At 31.1% G+C, this 17,681-nt stretch overlaps 1 protein-coding gene across 1 annotated transcript; it reads left to right on the top strand.

Moving 5' to 3' along the window:
- The first annotated feature begins 6,216 nt into the window (after window positions 1-6,216).
- Window positions 6,217-14,755, top strand: LOC108331946 (nuclear speckle RNA-binding protein B). The gene is made up of 6 exons (XM_017566982.2): window positions 6,217-6,375; window positions 7,022-7,119; window positions 7,204-7,468; window positions 7,837-7,898; window positions 9,054-9,135; window positions 14,088-14,755. Exons 1-6 carry the CDS (start codon window positions 6,327-6,329, stop codon window positions 14,192-14,194), a joined length of 663 nt encoding a protein of 220 aa, XP_017422471.1. The 5' UTR covers window positions 6,217-6,326; the 3' UTR covers window positions 14,195-14,755.
- Window positions 14,756-17,681: the final 2,926 nt, after the last annotated feature.

The raw sequence follows: 17,681 nt of genomic DNA, 5'->3' as shown, positions 1-17,681 counted from the left end.
CTAGAGATCTTATTTTTTAAATAAATTATCATGAATATTATGTTACTTTAAAATATACATATGAATACATAAGTTAAAATTTATAAAATTTGGTATACAATTTTCACTTTTATGCTGAATTAAAATACTATAATTAAATCTGTGTTAAAACAAACTAATTGACCAAAACACACAACATATAATGACACTGTATATTCTTTATTAATATCAAACTCAAAATATAATAAAGTGTTGTTTAACCTTTTCTAATCATAACCCTGATATTAACTGAGCAACAATAGTGCTGTAAATAAACTTACATTTATAAAACCATAGTGCAACCTTTTCTAATTATTTTATTTATTTTTATCTAACTTTTATTTTTTATAAAAGAAAGTGAAAAATAAAAGAAAAAGGATAATTTCATTTAAAACGAAAAATGAGAAGTTTCATGTATTAATTGATTTAAGATAAATATCAACAGTGCAATGATTTAACTATTTTTTAGAAGAAATCAAAATAAATATAAAAAAATTATTCGATTTTTAAAAAAGTAGAAACATCTCTCACTAATATATTATGAGTTTATGGAAGATATTTATGTATTGAAGTAAAATTGAAACCCAATTTATGAAAAGGAAAAAAAAATTGAAATCTCAATGCAATTAATTATAGGAACAAGAAATAAAAAAATTATAATAAATTAAATTTATAATTTATTATATAAAATTAATATGCTCTTGTTTTTCTCAGTTTGATTGTTTAATAATCTATAAATGAGCATATTTTTTCTATTTGTTCTATGCAAATAATTTGTTATTTCATTCCTATACACAAATTATAATAAAGATGCTGAAAGTATTAAAAAGAAAAAAATAATAATTGGAGTAAAATAAAAAAACACAAGAAACCAATAAATAGTTTCTAGGTAGATACAAAAATATTTATTTGTAAATATTTAAAACATTTCTATTCTATATAATTAAATTATTTTTTATTATGACACAATCTCTATATCATATATAATAAATTATATGTTTAATTATTTTGTTTTTAGATAATAAAGAAAATTACGTTTATAATAGGTACTATCATACTATTTATGTTTTCCCTAATAATTGTAATAGTAATAAATACTTTTTTATTTTTCAATATAAAAGATTTTTTCTTTATTCCTTTTTATCAACCAAACAAATTTCTATTTTCACTTATTTATTTTTTTTTCTCCAGAGTCTTTTGTTCTGTCCTCCTCTGATCAAGGAGTTTAAAAGTTAACAATAACATGTGTATATTTTCAATTAACAATTATTTTAAGATGGAAGGTACAGACATATATGGTATACACTGTCATTTCTTTTTTTTTCTTTTTTTATTCTTCATATACACAGTCATCTAGCACATGGGTGGACCATGTTTCTACTTTATTAATATAGCATTAAATATGTAAGAAAAAGTTAAAAATAAAATATTTGACTTTAATTTATTGGCAGTGGTAAAAGTTTATACACTTTTTATCTTATTGTTAATTATTTTACTGAGCTGTTTTAAAATTTTAATTATTTTTATAATGTTATTTAAGAAAATTTATAAAATCAGATAGAAAATGTCAACAATATGCCAAAGACAATTTGTCAAATTCATGTAAAACTAAACCGACTGTTAATAGTAGTACTTTGTTACTTTACCCCCTTTTCTCAATTTATCTATATAATGTATTTTTAAATCCAAATAATAAAGTATTTTTAATATTAACTCTATAGCATAATTGGAACAATTATTTTGTTTAAAAATACAAAATATTTAGTGAAACATAGTTCCATATTTGAGAAAAGTTTTATCACTTAACTTCTATATACAATTAATCATCTTAATTTATCATTTTCACTGTTAAGAGTTGAAATAACATTGAACCCCAATTATTGTAACCTAAAATGTCTGTATTTAGCTAAATAGTAACTGCTAAGGAGAGTGTAAAAATTTGTGTTTTTTTTCTCCAATGGCTTCTCTTGTTTTTTTTCAATATATTATTGTAAAACTTTGAGCATATTTATTCTTTTTATTCTTCTGTGTTCTTAAACTCTTTCTCCTTTATATGTTTGAAATTTATTTTACTCCATACTTTTTGTTTGGTTTCTTATTTCATTTTTTAAATTTTTCCAAAATTAAAAATTATCTTGCAATGGGAGTGCATGAAAGATTAATTCCATCAAAATATATGTTATTTTTTATTAAGTATTTGTTCATTTTAAAGTTCAACATTTTATTTTCCTCCATGTCAAATTCTGGCTTTGTTTGTTTGTGTTGTACTATGTTTCTAAGTAATTGAAGTTATAATTTTACATTTATTTGGAAATAAATCATTTGAAAGTAAGGATAATTATACTTGCTAAATTATAACTATTTTATTTATAGTTAAATTGAATATGAAACTGAATGGCTTTACATGTTAATTTATAAATTTGATGACAAATTTTTATACAAGATCATGATTCTGGGTAATCATGGCTATATTGATTTGAACTTTCTATGTATTGAAATAGAAATACATTTTTTTAAAAATTTAGAAAACTAAATATTTTGGTTTTTCATTTTTGGTTGAATTGTTTGTCGATAAATGTTGAAAATCATTGAGTGATACATTGGGAATTTTGAATGGTTGAGTTGAAATGCTTCAATATGTAATACATGTTTGTAATTAATTGGATATTATAAACTATTGATAAAAAGGTTTTTGAAAGTAATTTTAATTAATATTTTTATCCATTGCATTGCATGCGTTTATTTTCTTTTATATTTTTGCTAAAGCAAAAATTGAATATAGAGATTTGGTTTTAGCCTTATAATTTATTTGGATGAGAAATAAATTGGTCTTCATGTAATATTGGAAAAAAAAAACAGCTTACTATAACATTACATTTATGTTTGACATATAAAAAATAAATGTGAAATATGTGTGATAATAATTTTGTAATTAAGTGGTTAATATTTAAGTTTAAACTAAAAGGTTATAAAAAATGACAGTTTTACATTTCACGCTTGTAGGTGAAATGTAAATTTGTTTAAAAAACATACTCGTTACATTTTTTTTTGTCCACTTTCTCTATTGCGCGAACATCATTCTCGACTGCGCATCTGGTGTTTGTTAGCGCTTCTTCTAATGACTAAAAATTGTTTTTCCTTTTTCATTTTATGTGCAGTGCATTGAAAAACATGTATCTTATTAATATTTTTTTTTTTTACGTTAGGGATAGCTTCACATGTTCTTGTCATAGTATGGGCGTATGTAATTGTTTTTAGGATAATTCGGTTATTGCTTTGTATAAATGTCTTCGTTGATAGAGTTGAACATGACTTTTTTCGTATTAGATGTTTAATTGATTTTAAATTTATTACATAATTTATGTTTGTATAATTTTAAATTTATTATATGTTTGATTAATTTATAACTTGATTAAACTATAAATTACTTTTAGGTGCATTTGTAGTTAATTATGTTAAGGTGTATTGTTAGTTTATATTAATATTTATTGTAATTTTAGAAATAGACATAGACTGATCCTTAATTTTTGTTTGAGGTTTAGTGTAATTGATTAATCTTTGGTTGTTTGTATATTAAATCTGATATGATCGAAAAAATTTGAAAAAATATTATTCATAATTTATTAATATATCTATATTATTCATATATGTATATTGTAAATTTATGAATAAATATGATAAAATTGAAATTCAGATGAAATTGTATTGTTTTCTAGTAATTACAAGTGACAGTTTTTATTTGTGTATTTAAAAAATCAACCTCATTATTAAAATTTTATCAAATTTATAATAATAAATTTTTTGTGTATTTGTTACAAATTATAAAAATATTTTCTTCCAAGGGATAAGATCTCATTTTGTTATAATTAAAATTTTAAGAGTAATTTTTATTTGTTAGAGTATTTTTTATGCTCCCGTTAAGGTAAGATAAATAGTGTAACATCATAAAAATCAATAAAACTAAATTTAATAATTAACTTCACATAAATAAGAAAATGGTGAAAATTAAACAAACATCGTAGACATATCATGAACATAGACCTTATCATTTGGATGAGGTGTGAATGTTGACTTATGGCGAGTAATGCACAAGTAGTGGTTCATTGCTCTATAAAGTCATTATCAATGAATTTCATCCTATGACACTCACGAGGTTAGTTTGTATTGCGTCTTAAGCCATGTTGGAGGTACATAACTCTCACCACATGTATCACTTATTTCTAGTTGAGAATGAAATCATTAGAGTGTCAAAATAATTTTCAAGACTAAACTCCCTACATCCATACCAACAACATTTTGAAACAACAACTAAGATTTCTCTTTAGAACTCTTACAACCTCAAGTTCATGCCATCATAGTAATTCAAACCATATCACTTATCATAAAAGCATTTATCTTAGTGTTTACCTTCAAACATATAAGAGAAATGCAAATAAAACAACCAAGAAAACCCATCTCACTCGCCTAACGCCCTAATTATTGGCTCCTAACAAGCATAAACTCCCCTAGCAAGCCAAACCACTCGCCCAACGAAAGAAGAGATAACGAGCTCCGCAAGCCCAACAAGTTGGCCACCTACTCCCTGAAACCCAATGCCAAAGACCCCCAAAACTCTCCCGATGAGAGGTTTGCTCGCCCAAACTTTGTAGAATTTTGCATAACATTAATTATGCAGAATTAACACCTCTCAACTTACCATTTCCTAACTCTTATTACCTCCTCATGTATTTGCTCCTCCTTGGCATTCTACCATTAAAATGAACTAATGTAAGTGTTTATGACTAAAAACCAACCTTAATAAACTCATATTTCCATTAATTTCCACTTACTTCCACTAAAGGAACACCTTAGAACTCATAATTCAATTTCATCTCTTCTAACATAAAACCTGACTACTTATAAACCTAAACAAGTAAAAAATGACTTAACAACATACTCCAAACTTTCCATTTTGACGCAAAACTTATACTTTATAATCTCACTAATCAAAACCCCTAAAATGAACCTAAAACCATTCAAAACAAAATCTATTGACTACCAACCTATAATAGACTTATGTTAACTCAAAGCTCCAACAAGTTTCAAATAATCACAAAATACATTCTAAAACTCAGTTTTTTCCCCTTTAATCATTACTTCAAAATCTCATCTATCAAAACCTCAATTTTAGACAAAAAAAAAACCAGCCCAACACCCTTCCATTTTACTATGATCAATACCATATAAGTTTTTCATACATGTAATCATGGATAACATACTTTTAATTGAAATCACATAAACAACTTCACATATCAATTTGTCAATTTCTAATCAATTCAAGCATATAACACAATTTATCAAAACATCAGTAACATAAAACAAATGATAATTAGCTTCTTTAACCTTTTAGAATACCAATCGCTCTAAATATTTCGCTCACACACCTCAACGAGTTCTATCTGTGTCTGTAGACAACAAAACCACAATCAGGATATACCGTTATTACCACTGAACAATACAAAGTTACATAGAAGACTTGGACATTACATGCAAAATGAGTAGACCCACATACAACAAAATAAATAAAGAATCAGCAAAAAGTGGTTGAAACTTGACTTACTCAAACATAAAAACTAATTGGTACGAATTGAAAAACGTGTTGTCAAGATTACTATTACAATCTCAATTCATCAATTAAATTAAAAGAGAAAAATAATTCATAAAAAAAATGAGATAAGTTTATAATCCATTTATATTAAAATATTTTAATATTAAAATAATCAAGTTATACTAATTTTAATTAAAAAATATTTATAAAATATTATTTTATAGATCTTCATAATAAATGAACTATCCAGTTTTTAAATAACATTTATAATTTATATTTATTATTTAATTTAAATTATTGAATGTAATAATATATGTTATGGTTCTAATTGATGTATTGTCTTAAATGTTATTGGAATTATGATTAAGTTCAAGTGATAATATTTGAACCTCTCATTATATCTATACAAACACTCTAATTATATTAAAATAAATTTAATTTAATAAATATTTTTAAATTTGAATACCTAACAAATAGTTAGTATAGTTATTTCTTTTAATTACCACTAACTAGAAATGTATAATATTCCATCACAGTATTCGTTATATTAAATAAAATCTGATTATAATATTTTTGCTAAGATAATGTATTCGGAATTTGGTTATAATAAAGAAGAACAAAATTTAGATTACAGATAAAACTTCCAAGGGCAGTCTGCCCCCTTTACTCATTCACATTTTTTCTTTCTTTCCACTGTGACCAAACAGAGAGAAGAGTTTCCATGGCGGATCCCTACTACCCATATAGTGCTCCGGCAGCTGCCGACGGAGGTACTCTTTGGTATTCCCTACTTTTGCAATTTTCCAATATTTTTTTTCCATCTTTAATTCGTTCGCACAGACATGTAAAACTACAAAACCGAACCAGTTTTACGTGTTTTAACCATTGGATTCAGATCAGCTGTTAGTTTCTTAAAATTTCAGCAATTACTTTTATTCTTCAACCCTAAACCCTAAACAAGTTATATGATAGAAAAGGAGCATCAGTAATAAGATTCTGGTTCTTATTTTTCTTTAAGGTTAAACTATTGACTTAGTCCTTATAATTGTGTCCAATTTGAGTTTAAATTTTTATAAGGAAATTGTGGGTTTTAGTCCATGATACAGTTATTTTGATCCCCATTCAGAACACCAAAACATTTTGGTGATTCGAAACTGCTAAAAAAATGATCAGAGGAAACTTTTTGATGTTCTAGAATGCATGTTTGGATAATCGTAAGATGAGTGGGCTTAAACCTAGCCGCAAGAGCTTTTTAGCGCTGTTAAAATATGACAAAAACTATTCAAGGACTAGCTTACAATTTTAACATAGGAACTAAAGCTCAAATTGACAAAACTATACCGATGAAATAAATACTTCAACCTCTCATTACAGAAAATAATGATTATGTTTTGACCATTGTTTTGGTTCTGTCAGCAAGTATTGCGAGGACCAGCTTTGCTGGATATATTCCAACTGAGCCTTCAAATTCTACTGAACTGCGGGGCATTGGATCAGATTACCTGCAAAGAGACGTAAGAACATTATAATGCTATTTTGAGTTACAATGTGATGCCGTGGGGATGGATGTTCATTTTGAATTTTGATTGTTGCTGCAGATAGGCTTGTTTTATAGTGCAGATGATACTTTGGGATCTAGGGTTCATTCTGAGCCTGTTAAGGGTTATTCACCTCTTGCAGATCCTGACCCGACTAAAAAACGAGATACGGCACCATTAGGCATTAGTCATGGTGTTTCTGATGTGAACAGTGAAAGAGCATCATCTAAAAACACTTATGATGGTCTGCCTATCTCAGCAGCGGACTCAAACATTCTGTTTGTGGGTGGACTTCCAAATAACTGCACTAGAAGGGAAGTTGGGCGTATCCTTTGTGATTTATATGTCTGCTTGTGTGCATATGCATATCGGGCTTTTGTTCCTTGCAAAAATGGATAGGAACTAAGTATTTTGAAATTAACATCGGATTTACTTATGAGATTATAGTTTGCCTTATAAGTTAATAACATACGGAGATTAGATCACTTGACAACTTTAATGGTATGCTTGGGAGTGAAATTTTGAAGGGAAAAGGAAGAGGTGAAAATTCTAGATGGTTTTGTAAATACTAGATAACTCTTAATTTGAAAAGGAAAAAATTACGCGTCTTTGTCTTTTCTTCCAGGATACAATCCCAAGTATACATTGTATTTTCTTGTTATTTTGATACGAAGCCTTGACTTGTGCCCATAGATCTTTTCCGCCCCTTTATTGGCTATAAGGATATCAGAGTTGTTCACAAGGAGCCTAGACGTGTAAGTGTGTTAATTAAGAATTTCATGTTTTATATTTTAGCATATTTCAATAATGTACAATATACTTTAATAGGCTTGTCCAGGAAAGACAGAAAATGCATATAAGGTCATAAATATTGTTTGTTTTTGAGGAATATACAATTTGCTTCTCACCTGTTGCAATATTCCTCTGGTTAATAATCATGGTAGTCAAAATTTCTAGAATTGCACGATTCTACCCTTCTGCAATGCCTTGCTGAGTTTGCCCATGCTTAGAATTGTTGATGAGCAAAATCGGTAGACTCACAGTCTGGAATTGTAAAAACTGTGGAATTGGCTTGTTTTATGAGTTTGTGTGGATCATGACTGTGTGCTTTCAGAGTTTGATCAAGTCTCTTTTTTTTTTTTTAGTTTTGGCCTTCTGAAAATCAGGCTCCAAAACCAACATTTATGTAATCCCAACTCTAAGAATCAAGGAAAACACCTTCACTGGCATCACTTCATCAACTTGCTCAAACTCTGCCTCCTTTCTAACGCAAACCCCAAAACTTTTGTATGAATGGTTCTCTTCTCCACCATGTTTTTGAATTGGACTGACTCTCTGTTTGGTTCCTCTGCCTCTTTAGCTTTTTTTGTGTGGTTTGAGGGTTCTCTTTCTCATTACATTGGTTCATTTTGCTAGATGGTAGAAATGAGGATCTCTTGAGTGATTATGATTTTAATTTGGATGATCTATTAGGGGTCTATTCTAGGTATTCATGTTTTGTGTTTTGTACTAGGAGTACTAGTCACCACTGCAGTATTTTAATTTGCTTTGTTTGCCATTTATGACTTGTGAATTATGAGTTCTGTATGGAGTAATTTGAGCTTACTTAAGTATTAGCGGTTTTATGTGGATTTCCCCCCTTCTTATTTATGCTATGTTATATGCGTGCACACGCATATTTCACTTTTATATATCTCGTGGAATCTTATGCATCATGTTACGATTCCCTCGATTTACAATTCATTATCTCCTTCCCAGTCTGAATAATAGAATCTTGAGTTTGTACCTTGTTAGTAATACATTAGCTTTGGTAGGTAGATATATTAAGTGTAGAGTGTTAATCTACGCTATTTCTTGTGCTTCATTTATTATGAATAATGAACCGTTTTTAAATGGCTGGGATGCTGCAGAGCGGTGACAAGGCTATGACTTTGTGTTTTGTGGAGTTTGTTGACTCAAAATGTGCTCTCACTGCCCTGGAAGCCCTGCAAGGTATTTGTTTTTTCTGGATTGCATATAATTCAGTTTTATATCCATGCACAGTCCTGAGGATGTTAGGGAAAAAAAATAGAAATGTGAATGTAGGCTAGTGAATAATATGGAATCTCTGATTCTATGGTGGGTTGTGATACAAAACACTAACACTTATTTATGCTAGTATTCTAATTCAACTATCAGTACTATCCCAACTATAAGTTACTAAGCACTAACTTGGTCAGACTTGTAACGAATAAATAACCATCTTAAATATTATAATGACTTGAAGGTTAAGACATCTGTTAGAATTATTGGTTATTGTGTATGAGTTATGTGTGTATGAGTTGTGTTCAAGTGTGTTCCAACTAAGAGTGAGGTGGAAAGGAGTGTGGTTAGTTACTTTGTTTCCTATAAATGTAAGTGTAGAGGTGTTTAAGCCCTAAGAGAACATATTTTTATCTCAAGTTGGTATCAGAGCAGGTTCATCCTGCTGTGGATTCTGTCCTAAAGTGGTTCACCAGCATTGTCATTGCTGTTTGCATCTATTCGGTGCCCATTGCCGCTGTCTGCGGTTGTCTTGCCACTGTCTGTAGCTGTCAACTGCAGTTTGAAGCTCTTCAACTTATTGTCTCTGCCATCTCGCATCTGTCCGCCACGGTCCGCCGTCACTGTTCCGTCCGGCGACCACTGGATCCGGTTCGCCTCTTCACGTGACGATCAACCCCACCGATGCCGGCGTCTGATTCTTCCCCACGCTCCGCCACGCGCCGCTTCTTTGCGCGCTGCGAACAGGCACGTGCAGCTCACGCGCCGCCCTCTGGTCGCCGGAAAGTCAACTTCTGACAAGTCATGAGGTCCCTTCCTTGGAAGCCTTGACCACACGTCTTCTTTGTGTTCCAATGCCTCAATCTCAGGAAGCTCCTGAAACAATGGAACCATCTGTCATGGTTGCTACGCGGGGAAGAGGAGGACGGGGCACCAGAGGAGGAGGACGTGGAGGTAGGGGACGTCTACAGTGCACTTACTGCAAGAGGATGAGTCACACCCAAGAAAACTGCTACTCCTTGCATGGTTTTCCTTCAAAAACAGCCAATATCTCCAAGGCTGAAACTCCTACTTCCAACTCCAAGTTCACTAAGGAAGAGTATCAAGAGTATCTGCGATTAAAGTCTAACAGCTTGGCGGAATCATCTCAATCCCCAAGTACATCCACAGCTTGCATTTCTCAATCCATGGAAGGTCAAAATTCATGGGTAATTGACTCGGGTGCTTCTGATCACATCTCTGGTAATACCTCATTGTTCTCAACCCTTTCCCTCCAAGAAAAACTCCATTTCATTACTCTTGCAAATGGCTCTAAAACTTGTTCAAAGGGAGTCGGTCAAGTCTCCCTGTCTCCCTCTCTAACTCTGAAATCTGTTCTTTTTGTCCCTAATTGTCCATTCAATTTAATTTCCTTAAGTCAGTTAACCAAAATGTTACATTGTTCAATAACTTTCAATTCAAAATCTTGTTATACAGGAGCGTGGCTCAGGGAGACAGATTGGAGAAGAATATGAAGCTGGAGGTTTATACCATTTTGGATCTCGTCCACGGGTATCCTGTGTTGCAGCTCTTCCCCCTAAAGTGTTACATGACCGATTTGGCCACCCTCATTTGTCAAAGTTAAAAAAGATGTGTCCTGAACTTAGTGGTCTTCAGACTTTAGAATGTGAGTCTTGTCAACTAGGAAAACATGTTAGATATGTCTTTCCTAAAAAGTCTCAATCAATGAGTAATTCTAGTTTTTCTATTATTCATTCTGATGTCTGGGGACCTAGTCGCGTCTCTTCTTTTGGTTTTAGGTACTTTGTTACCTTTATTGATGAGTATTCTAGATGTACTTGGGTTTATCTAATGAAAGATCGCTCTGAATTGTTACCCATCTTCAGATCTTTTTAAATGAAATCAAGAACCAATTTGGTCAAGTGATTAAAATCTTAAGAAGTGATAATGCAAAAGAGTATTTCTCATCCAATTTTTCTGCAATCCTTAGCTCCCATGGTATTTTGCATCAGTCCATTTGTCCTCATACACCCCAGCAAAATGGTATAGCCGAAAGAAAAAATAGACACTTAGTTGAAACTGCTCGTACCCTTTTGCTTGGTGCCCATATACCTGTCCATCACTGGGGGATGCCATCTTAACCGCCTGTTTTCTTATTAACAGGATGCCCTCCTCCTCTATCAATAATAAAGTCCCTTTCTCCATTCTCTTTCTCCATTCTCTTTCTCCATTCTCTTTCCCAATGATCCTCTCTTGCACACCCCTCCTCGGGTTTTTGGTTGTGTATGTTTTGTTCACGACATCTCTACGGGGCTAGACAAGCTCTCTGCTCGTGCGATCAAATGTGTCTTTTTGGGCTATTCTCGGCTTCAAAAAGGGTAACGATGTTACTCTCCTGAAACCAAGAAGTACTACATGTCTGCCAATGTTACATTCTTTCAACAAACACTTTTCTTCTCTCCATCTGTTCAAGGTGTCCATATCCTCCAACGGGTCCTTCCTCTTCCAGTCGTTGAGTCCAATATCTCTAATGTCAATGTCAATCCAAGTCATGCTCAAGGTCCTCCCAAACCTTCCTCTCCACATATTGATATCTTCCGACACAGTACCCCGATGGGTAGTCCTCTTCTAGAATATGGTGGATCTCCTCCTTCAGATTCTTCTCCCTCATTGCCTCCTGCCATGCCTCCTGGTAAAGATGATTCTGGTTGGCCCATTGCTCTCAGAAAAGGTACTCGTTCCACTTGAAACACTCATCCCATTTATAATTTTCTTAGCTATCACAGATTGTCGCCCTCCTTTTATTCCCTTGTATCCTCAGTGTCCTCTGTGGTTATACCCAAAAATGTGAAAGAAGCACTTGATCATCCTGGATGGCGACAAACCATGATTGCTAAAATGCAGGCTCTTGACCACAGTAATACTTGGGAGCTTGTGCCACTTCCCCTGGCAAAAAGGCTGTTGGTTGTCGATGGGTCTTTGCAATTAAAGTTGGCCCTAATGGTGACATTGATCGACTCAAAGCCCGGCTAGTTGCAAAAGGGTACACTCAGGTGTATGGCCTTGATTATTGTGACACATTTTCTCCCGTGGCCAAGATGACTACCATTCGTCTGTTCTTTGCAATGGCAACAATTCGTCATTGGCCATTTCATCAATTGGATATCAAGAATGCCTTTCTCCATGGTGATCTTGAGGAGGAAGTTTATATGGAGCAACCTCCTGGGTTTGTTGCTCAGGGGAAGTCTGGTATGGTTTGCAAATTGCACCGATCTCTATATGGGCTCAAGCAATCACCACGTGCTTGGTTTGGAAAATTCAGCTCCATTGTTCAGAAATTTGGGCTAAAACGTAGTGAAGCAGATCATTCCGTCTTTTATTATCACTCGTCTCTCGGGAACTGTGTTTACTTAATTGTATATGTTTATGATATCGTTATTACAGGGAATGATACTGCTGGAATATCTCAATTGAAGGAGTACTTCTGTAGACATTTCTAAACCAAGGATCTTGGAAGCCTCAAATACTTCCTAGGCATTGAAGTAGCTCAGTCAAAAGATGGAGTTGTAATCTCCCAAAGGAAGTATGCTCTGGATATTTTGCAAGAAACATGCATGATTGATTGTAGACTGGTTGAGAGTCCCATGGACCCAAATCAAAAATTAACAACAGAAGAAGGGGAGTTATTCTTCAACCCGGAGAGATATAGGAGGCTAGTTGGAAAACTAATCTATCTCACTATTACAAGGCCAGATCTATCTTTTGCTCTTGGGGTGGTTAGTCAGTTCATGCAAGCTCCATGTGTTGGCCATTGGAATGCTATCATTCGCATTCTAAGGTATCTGAAAAAGGCTCCCGAGCAAGGGCTGTTATATGAAGAAAAAGGAAGCCTTCAGGTATTAGGATATTGTGATGTCAATTGGGCAGGTTCTCTTATTGATAGACGATCTACTACTGGATATTGTGTCTTCCTTGGAGGAAACATTATCTCATGGAAAAGTAAGAAACAAAATGTAGTGACTCGATCAACAGCGGAAACTGAATATAGGGCAATGGCGTCACTAACATGTGAACTTATATGGGTGAAACAGTTCTTCCAAGAGCTTAACTTCTGTGACATCCAAAGTATGAAGATGTATTGTGATAACCAAGCTGCTCTTCACATTGCATCAAATCTAGTGTTTCACGAGAGGACTAAGCATATAGAAATTGATTGTCATTTTGTTCGGGAAAAGTTATTGTCAAAAGAAATATGTACCGAGTTTGTTGGATCAAATGACCAACTCGCAGATGTGTTGACTAAGTCATTAAGGGGACCTCGGATCGAGTTTATTTGTTTCAAGCTTGGTTCATACAATCTGTATGCTCCAGCTTGAGGGGGAGTGTTAAAATTATTGGTTATTGTGTATGAGTTATGTGTGTACGAGTTGTGTTCAAGTGTGTTCCAACTAAGAGTGAGTTGGAAAGGAGTGTTCCAACTAAGAGTGAGTTGGAAAGGAGTGTGGTTAGTTACTTTGTTTCCTATAAATGTAAGTGTAGAGGTGTTTAAGCCCTAAGAGAACATATTTTTATCTCAAGTACATCTAACAATTTATGTTGTAACTAAGAGTCTTTTGTGTGTAAATTGTGTTTTCACCAGAAACAGCTTCTCTGCTTTGGATGTCAATAATATCTATTTTTTTTTATATTCTTATTCAAAACGCACACTCATCTAAAAAAAGTTAAATTTTATGAGTAAATTTCTAATATTACTTTGTATCCATATGGTAAATATAAATCTAGATGTACAGTGTTTGTTAGAAGGTGTACTACAGATAAACTTAGCCTTTGGTTGTAAATTGTCAATTTGAAATTTAAATTAAAAGGTCTTTAAACATATGTATGTGTGTGGGTTGTATACTCAAGGGTAAAACTTGATGCAGGCTATAAATTTGATGATAAAAAGCCTGACTCGCCAAACCTAAAAATACAGTTTGCGCACTTTCCATTCCGTCTACCGTCTGATCATGGCAACAGCATAACAACATGACACAGACGGCTGGACATTCATTTCTTGGGTGTAATGGATTTTGATGGTGTTGAGATGAACTCTATCAGATAGAGGTATTCACTTTTATACTCCGAGTTTTAGGTTAGACCTTCCTGGCTGTTGAATGTAGGATATGGATATGCAAGAAGTCTGGTAACAGGACAATTTTTAATCTAAAATATGTTGATAGAATTTTCATTATATTTTGGCCCCTATTTTCAGTTAGCCTCTCCAATCACCGGATTAAGGCCGTGGCTTGTACATTTGAGTTTTGACCCTCTTATATCTGACGATGGTTGAAGTTCATGTATTCGGCTGCCCAAGAAGATAGTTGTAACTTTGGTCATGAACTGTAAAAATAATACTAATAGTTCGGAGTTGGCTCAGTATGCATTCGGGCTACATTATATCAGTAAATCATGGCATACTACGTGTCTTTTGTCTGAACTAAATATAAACATTGCATTGCATTGCTTTAAGCTGTATATGCTATCCAGAGGAACACGTTCTCCTGGTGTTTGAATTTTATCCAAAGCTGATTTAATGGCTTGCCTCTTCTCATCTTTGCCTTACGTCGAAGATTAATGCATGGTGCAAGATTCCAAATAACGATGACCATTGCCTCGTGATGATGATTGATGTTGAGGTATTTGCTTGTTGGCTAATAATTGGCGGGGTATTAAAAATTACTGCTGCACTTTTTGGCTACTCTTTAGGGATTTACTTATAGACATGTCCGATGGCTACCCCGATTTCTCAGCGATTCTTAAATTATCTATGCACTGTAGCCAATGGTATAATATATATATATATATATATATATATATTTGATCATTATATGTAAATTGAACTCCAGACAAAAAAGAAACATGAAAATACTCTGGCCTAATCGTGACACATCCTATATTATTATGTGAAATATATATAGAAATAGAAACAAGTATGAATATAAAGTTTCATACAAGCTAAGAATGATAAGTGGAATTACGTGTAGGTGAGAAGAACTTTTAAACATAATACGTGTGATGCTGAAATTTTATTTTGTGATTTGGTTGTAATTTATTGAAGATGATCTTTCTAATGTTGTATCCCCTCAGGTACTCAATAAGTGGTATTGTGGTCGATAATTCAATCAAAGATAATTCAATCAAAGTGACTATCTGTTCATATTAATATATAACAATTGAAAATAGAATTAAGTGTTGTTGAAAATCTTACATCAATTAGACATAAAGTCAATTTATAATATATAAATGGGTGTAAACTTCACTTTATAAGTTAGTTTTGTGAGATTGAGTTAAGTTTAAAATCTACTTCTTAACATAATATAAGAATTATGATTAAAGTTTACATTAACCGTAAATAATGTCAATTTATTATATATATATATATATATATATATATATATATATATATATATATATATATATATATATATATATATATATATATAAAGTGAGGAAGTCAACATATAGGATGATAATGGATATTCCAATTAGTTACTTGGAAAATAAAATTAAACATACTTATGCATATGATATGAAAGTCATTTATTCTTCTCCTATTTTCACACATTCTATCAAAGTTTATGTTTTAACTTGGTAACACGTTAATATGGGTAGAATGGAATTGATAATAGATTCACATAAAAGGATTATTTATGTTGAAAATCTTCTTCGTAGTAAATAAAAGTATGGAGATGTAATACCTTTTCAAAACGTGTATGTCGAATATTTTGGTGCACCCCATCATAAACCTATAACAAATTCGAATGTTTTAATGTTTTCCAAAATATAATTTTGGAACGATAAGATGTTGGGATATGGTGCAGGAAGTAATAGTCTAAGAGTACACAATATATTGGGATCGTTGATTAAGCTCTAAGGTTCACCGTTGAATATTTGTGGATAAAAAGTACTTTACTTTGAGGGGAAAATTGTTTGGGAACAATTGTAAATATGAAATTCTACGTATAAGTGAGAATAATTTGTAAATATATTATCATAAAATTTATTTGAACCTTAATAATTTTTAAGTGTTTTTATCTTTAAGGATTTAAACATAATTTATTTTCTAAATATCATTTTTTATTTGGTGTGATTTTATTTCTAAATATGTTATTCGTAACAACTAATTTATTGAACTCAAATAAATAAGAGTATTTTATCTTACAAATAAAATAAGACTTCATAAGAATAAAACTAATGTCGATTGTAACATCTATATCTATATATATACAGAGATTTTTGTGTGTGTGTACATTTTAAAAAAAAATTCCCATTAAATAAACATTATTTTAAATTAAAATAATTACATTTCTAATTTTATCCTTTAAATGATTATTAATTTAAATTTAATTATTTTATAAATTAAATAAGTTATTTTATGATTTTATCCTTTTAAATCATTATTTATTTTAAAGTAAAAAAAGATACATACGGAAGTATTTCCACTAGTAAACATGTTAAAAATCAAACTAATCCAATTTAAAAAGTGAAAATTGTAAAATATTAACTTCGTTGTATTGTGTTCTGTTTTTTTTTTTTTTTTTCAAATAACATGGTTTGGATTTACAGGTTGAAAACTAATCTAAACCAAATCAAATTAAACCGCCGGACAATGTAATATATTATTTAATTTTGTTTTTATTATTCAGATTTATAAATTTGATTATGTTTTAATTTATATAGAATGTAGATCTTAACATTTATCAATTGGAATTATTTTTTGCTGATGTTGAAATTATGTTGACAACAACAAATATACGATAATGTTTTAACGGTGAATGGTTGTTCAATAAGTAGAAAAATTATTAATTTGTAAATTGTAAATTTAATTCCTAAATTTAAATAAATAAATCTAATTTATTAAATATAAAAAAAAACACCTTGTAAATAATGATTTCACAAAAGTCACTATATCATTATAATAACTTTTTAATAAAAATGTTAAAAAAATAAAGATAATAATTTTAAGTCGTTAATTACTTCAAAAGATAACTTATCAATTTTCGTAATTTAATAAAAAAAATTCCAAATAGTTAAATTCTAAAAGTAATTGCATTAGTTCGATGCAAAACCTTATAGGGTTATTGGTTCTAGGAACTATCACACATGTTGCCAAGTCAATTAAATACGCATTACTTATTATTTTAGTATATGAATTTTAGGTTTTTGTTAATTTATTTCTCTAATTTTTTTGATTTAGCTATGCTATTTTAAAAGATATAAATGTTGGCCTAATTTTAGTTAAAAGTTGTGATTGATATCAATAAGTTTAAAAGGTGTTAATGTGATATAATAATTTGATCTCATAATGAATTTCTTCATCAATCTTTATTTCTGAAAATACTCTTATCATTATTTAATTATTAACTATTCATCCTAAAAGAGAAAACAATTCATAAGAATATAAATTTCCAGTAAAAATACTTCTACAAATTTTTTATATGTTTTAAAAAGTAAATTTTGGAAAAAAAAGGATCTGG

The sequence above is a fragment of the Vigna angularis genome, chromosome 4 (assembly GCF_016808095.1).
Source record: "Vigna angularis cultivar LongXiaoDou No.4 chromosome 4, ASM1680809v1, whole genome shotgun sequence".
In the NCBI taxonomy this organism is placed as follows: domain Eukaryota; kingdom Viridiplantae; phylum Streptophyta; class Magnoliopsida; order Fabales; family Fabaceae; genus Vigna; species Vigna angularis.
Note: the sequence above shows the minus strand (reverse complement) of the source record. Positions and strands in the feature narration are given on the sequence as shown.

Excerpts from the sequence above, each read along its gene's own strand:
- LOC108331946 (XM_017566982.2), top strand. The coding sequence starts at position 6,327 with ATGGCGGATCCCTACTACCCATATAGTGCTCCGGCAGCTGCCGACGGA. Across the intron at positions 6,376-7,021 it reads TCCGGCAGCTGCCGACGGAG|CAAGTATTGCGAGGACCAGC; the intron begins GTACTCTTTGGT and ends TGGTTCTGTCAG. Across the intron at positions 7,120-7,203 it reads CAGATTACCTGCAAAGAGAC|ATAGGCTTGTTTTATAGTGC; the intron begins GTAAGAACATTA and ends TTGTTGCTGCAG.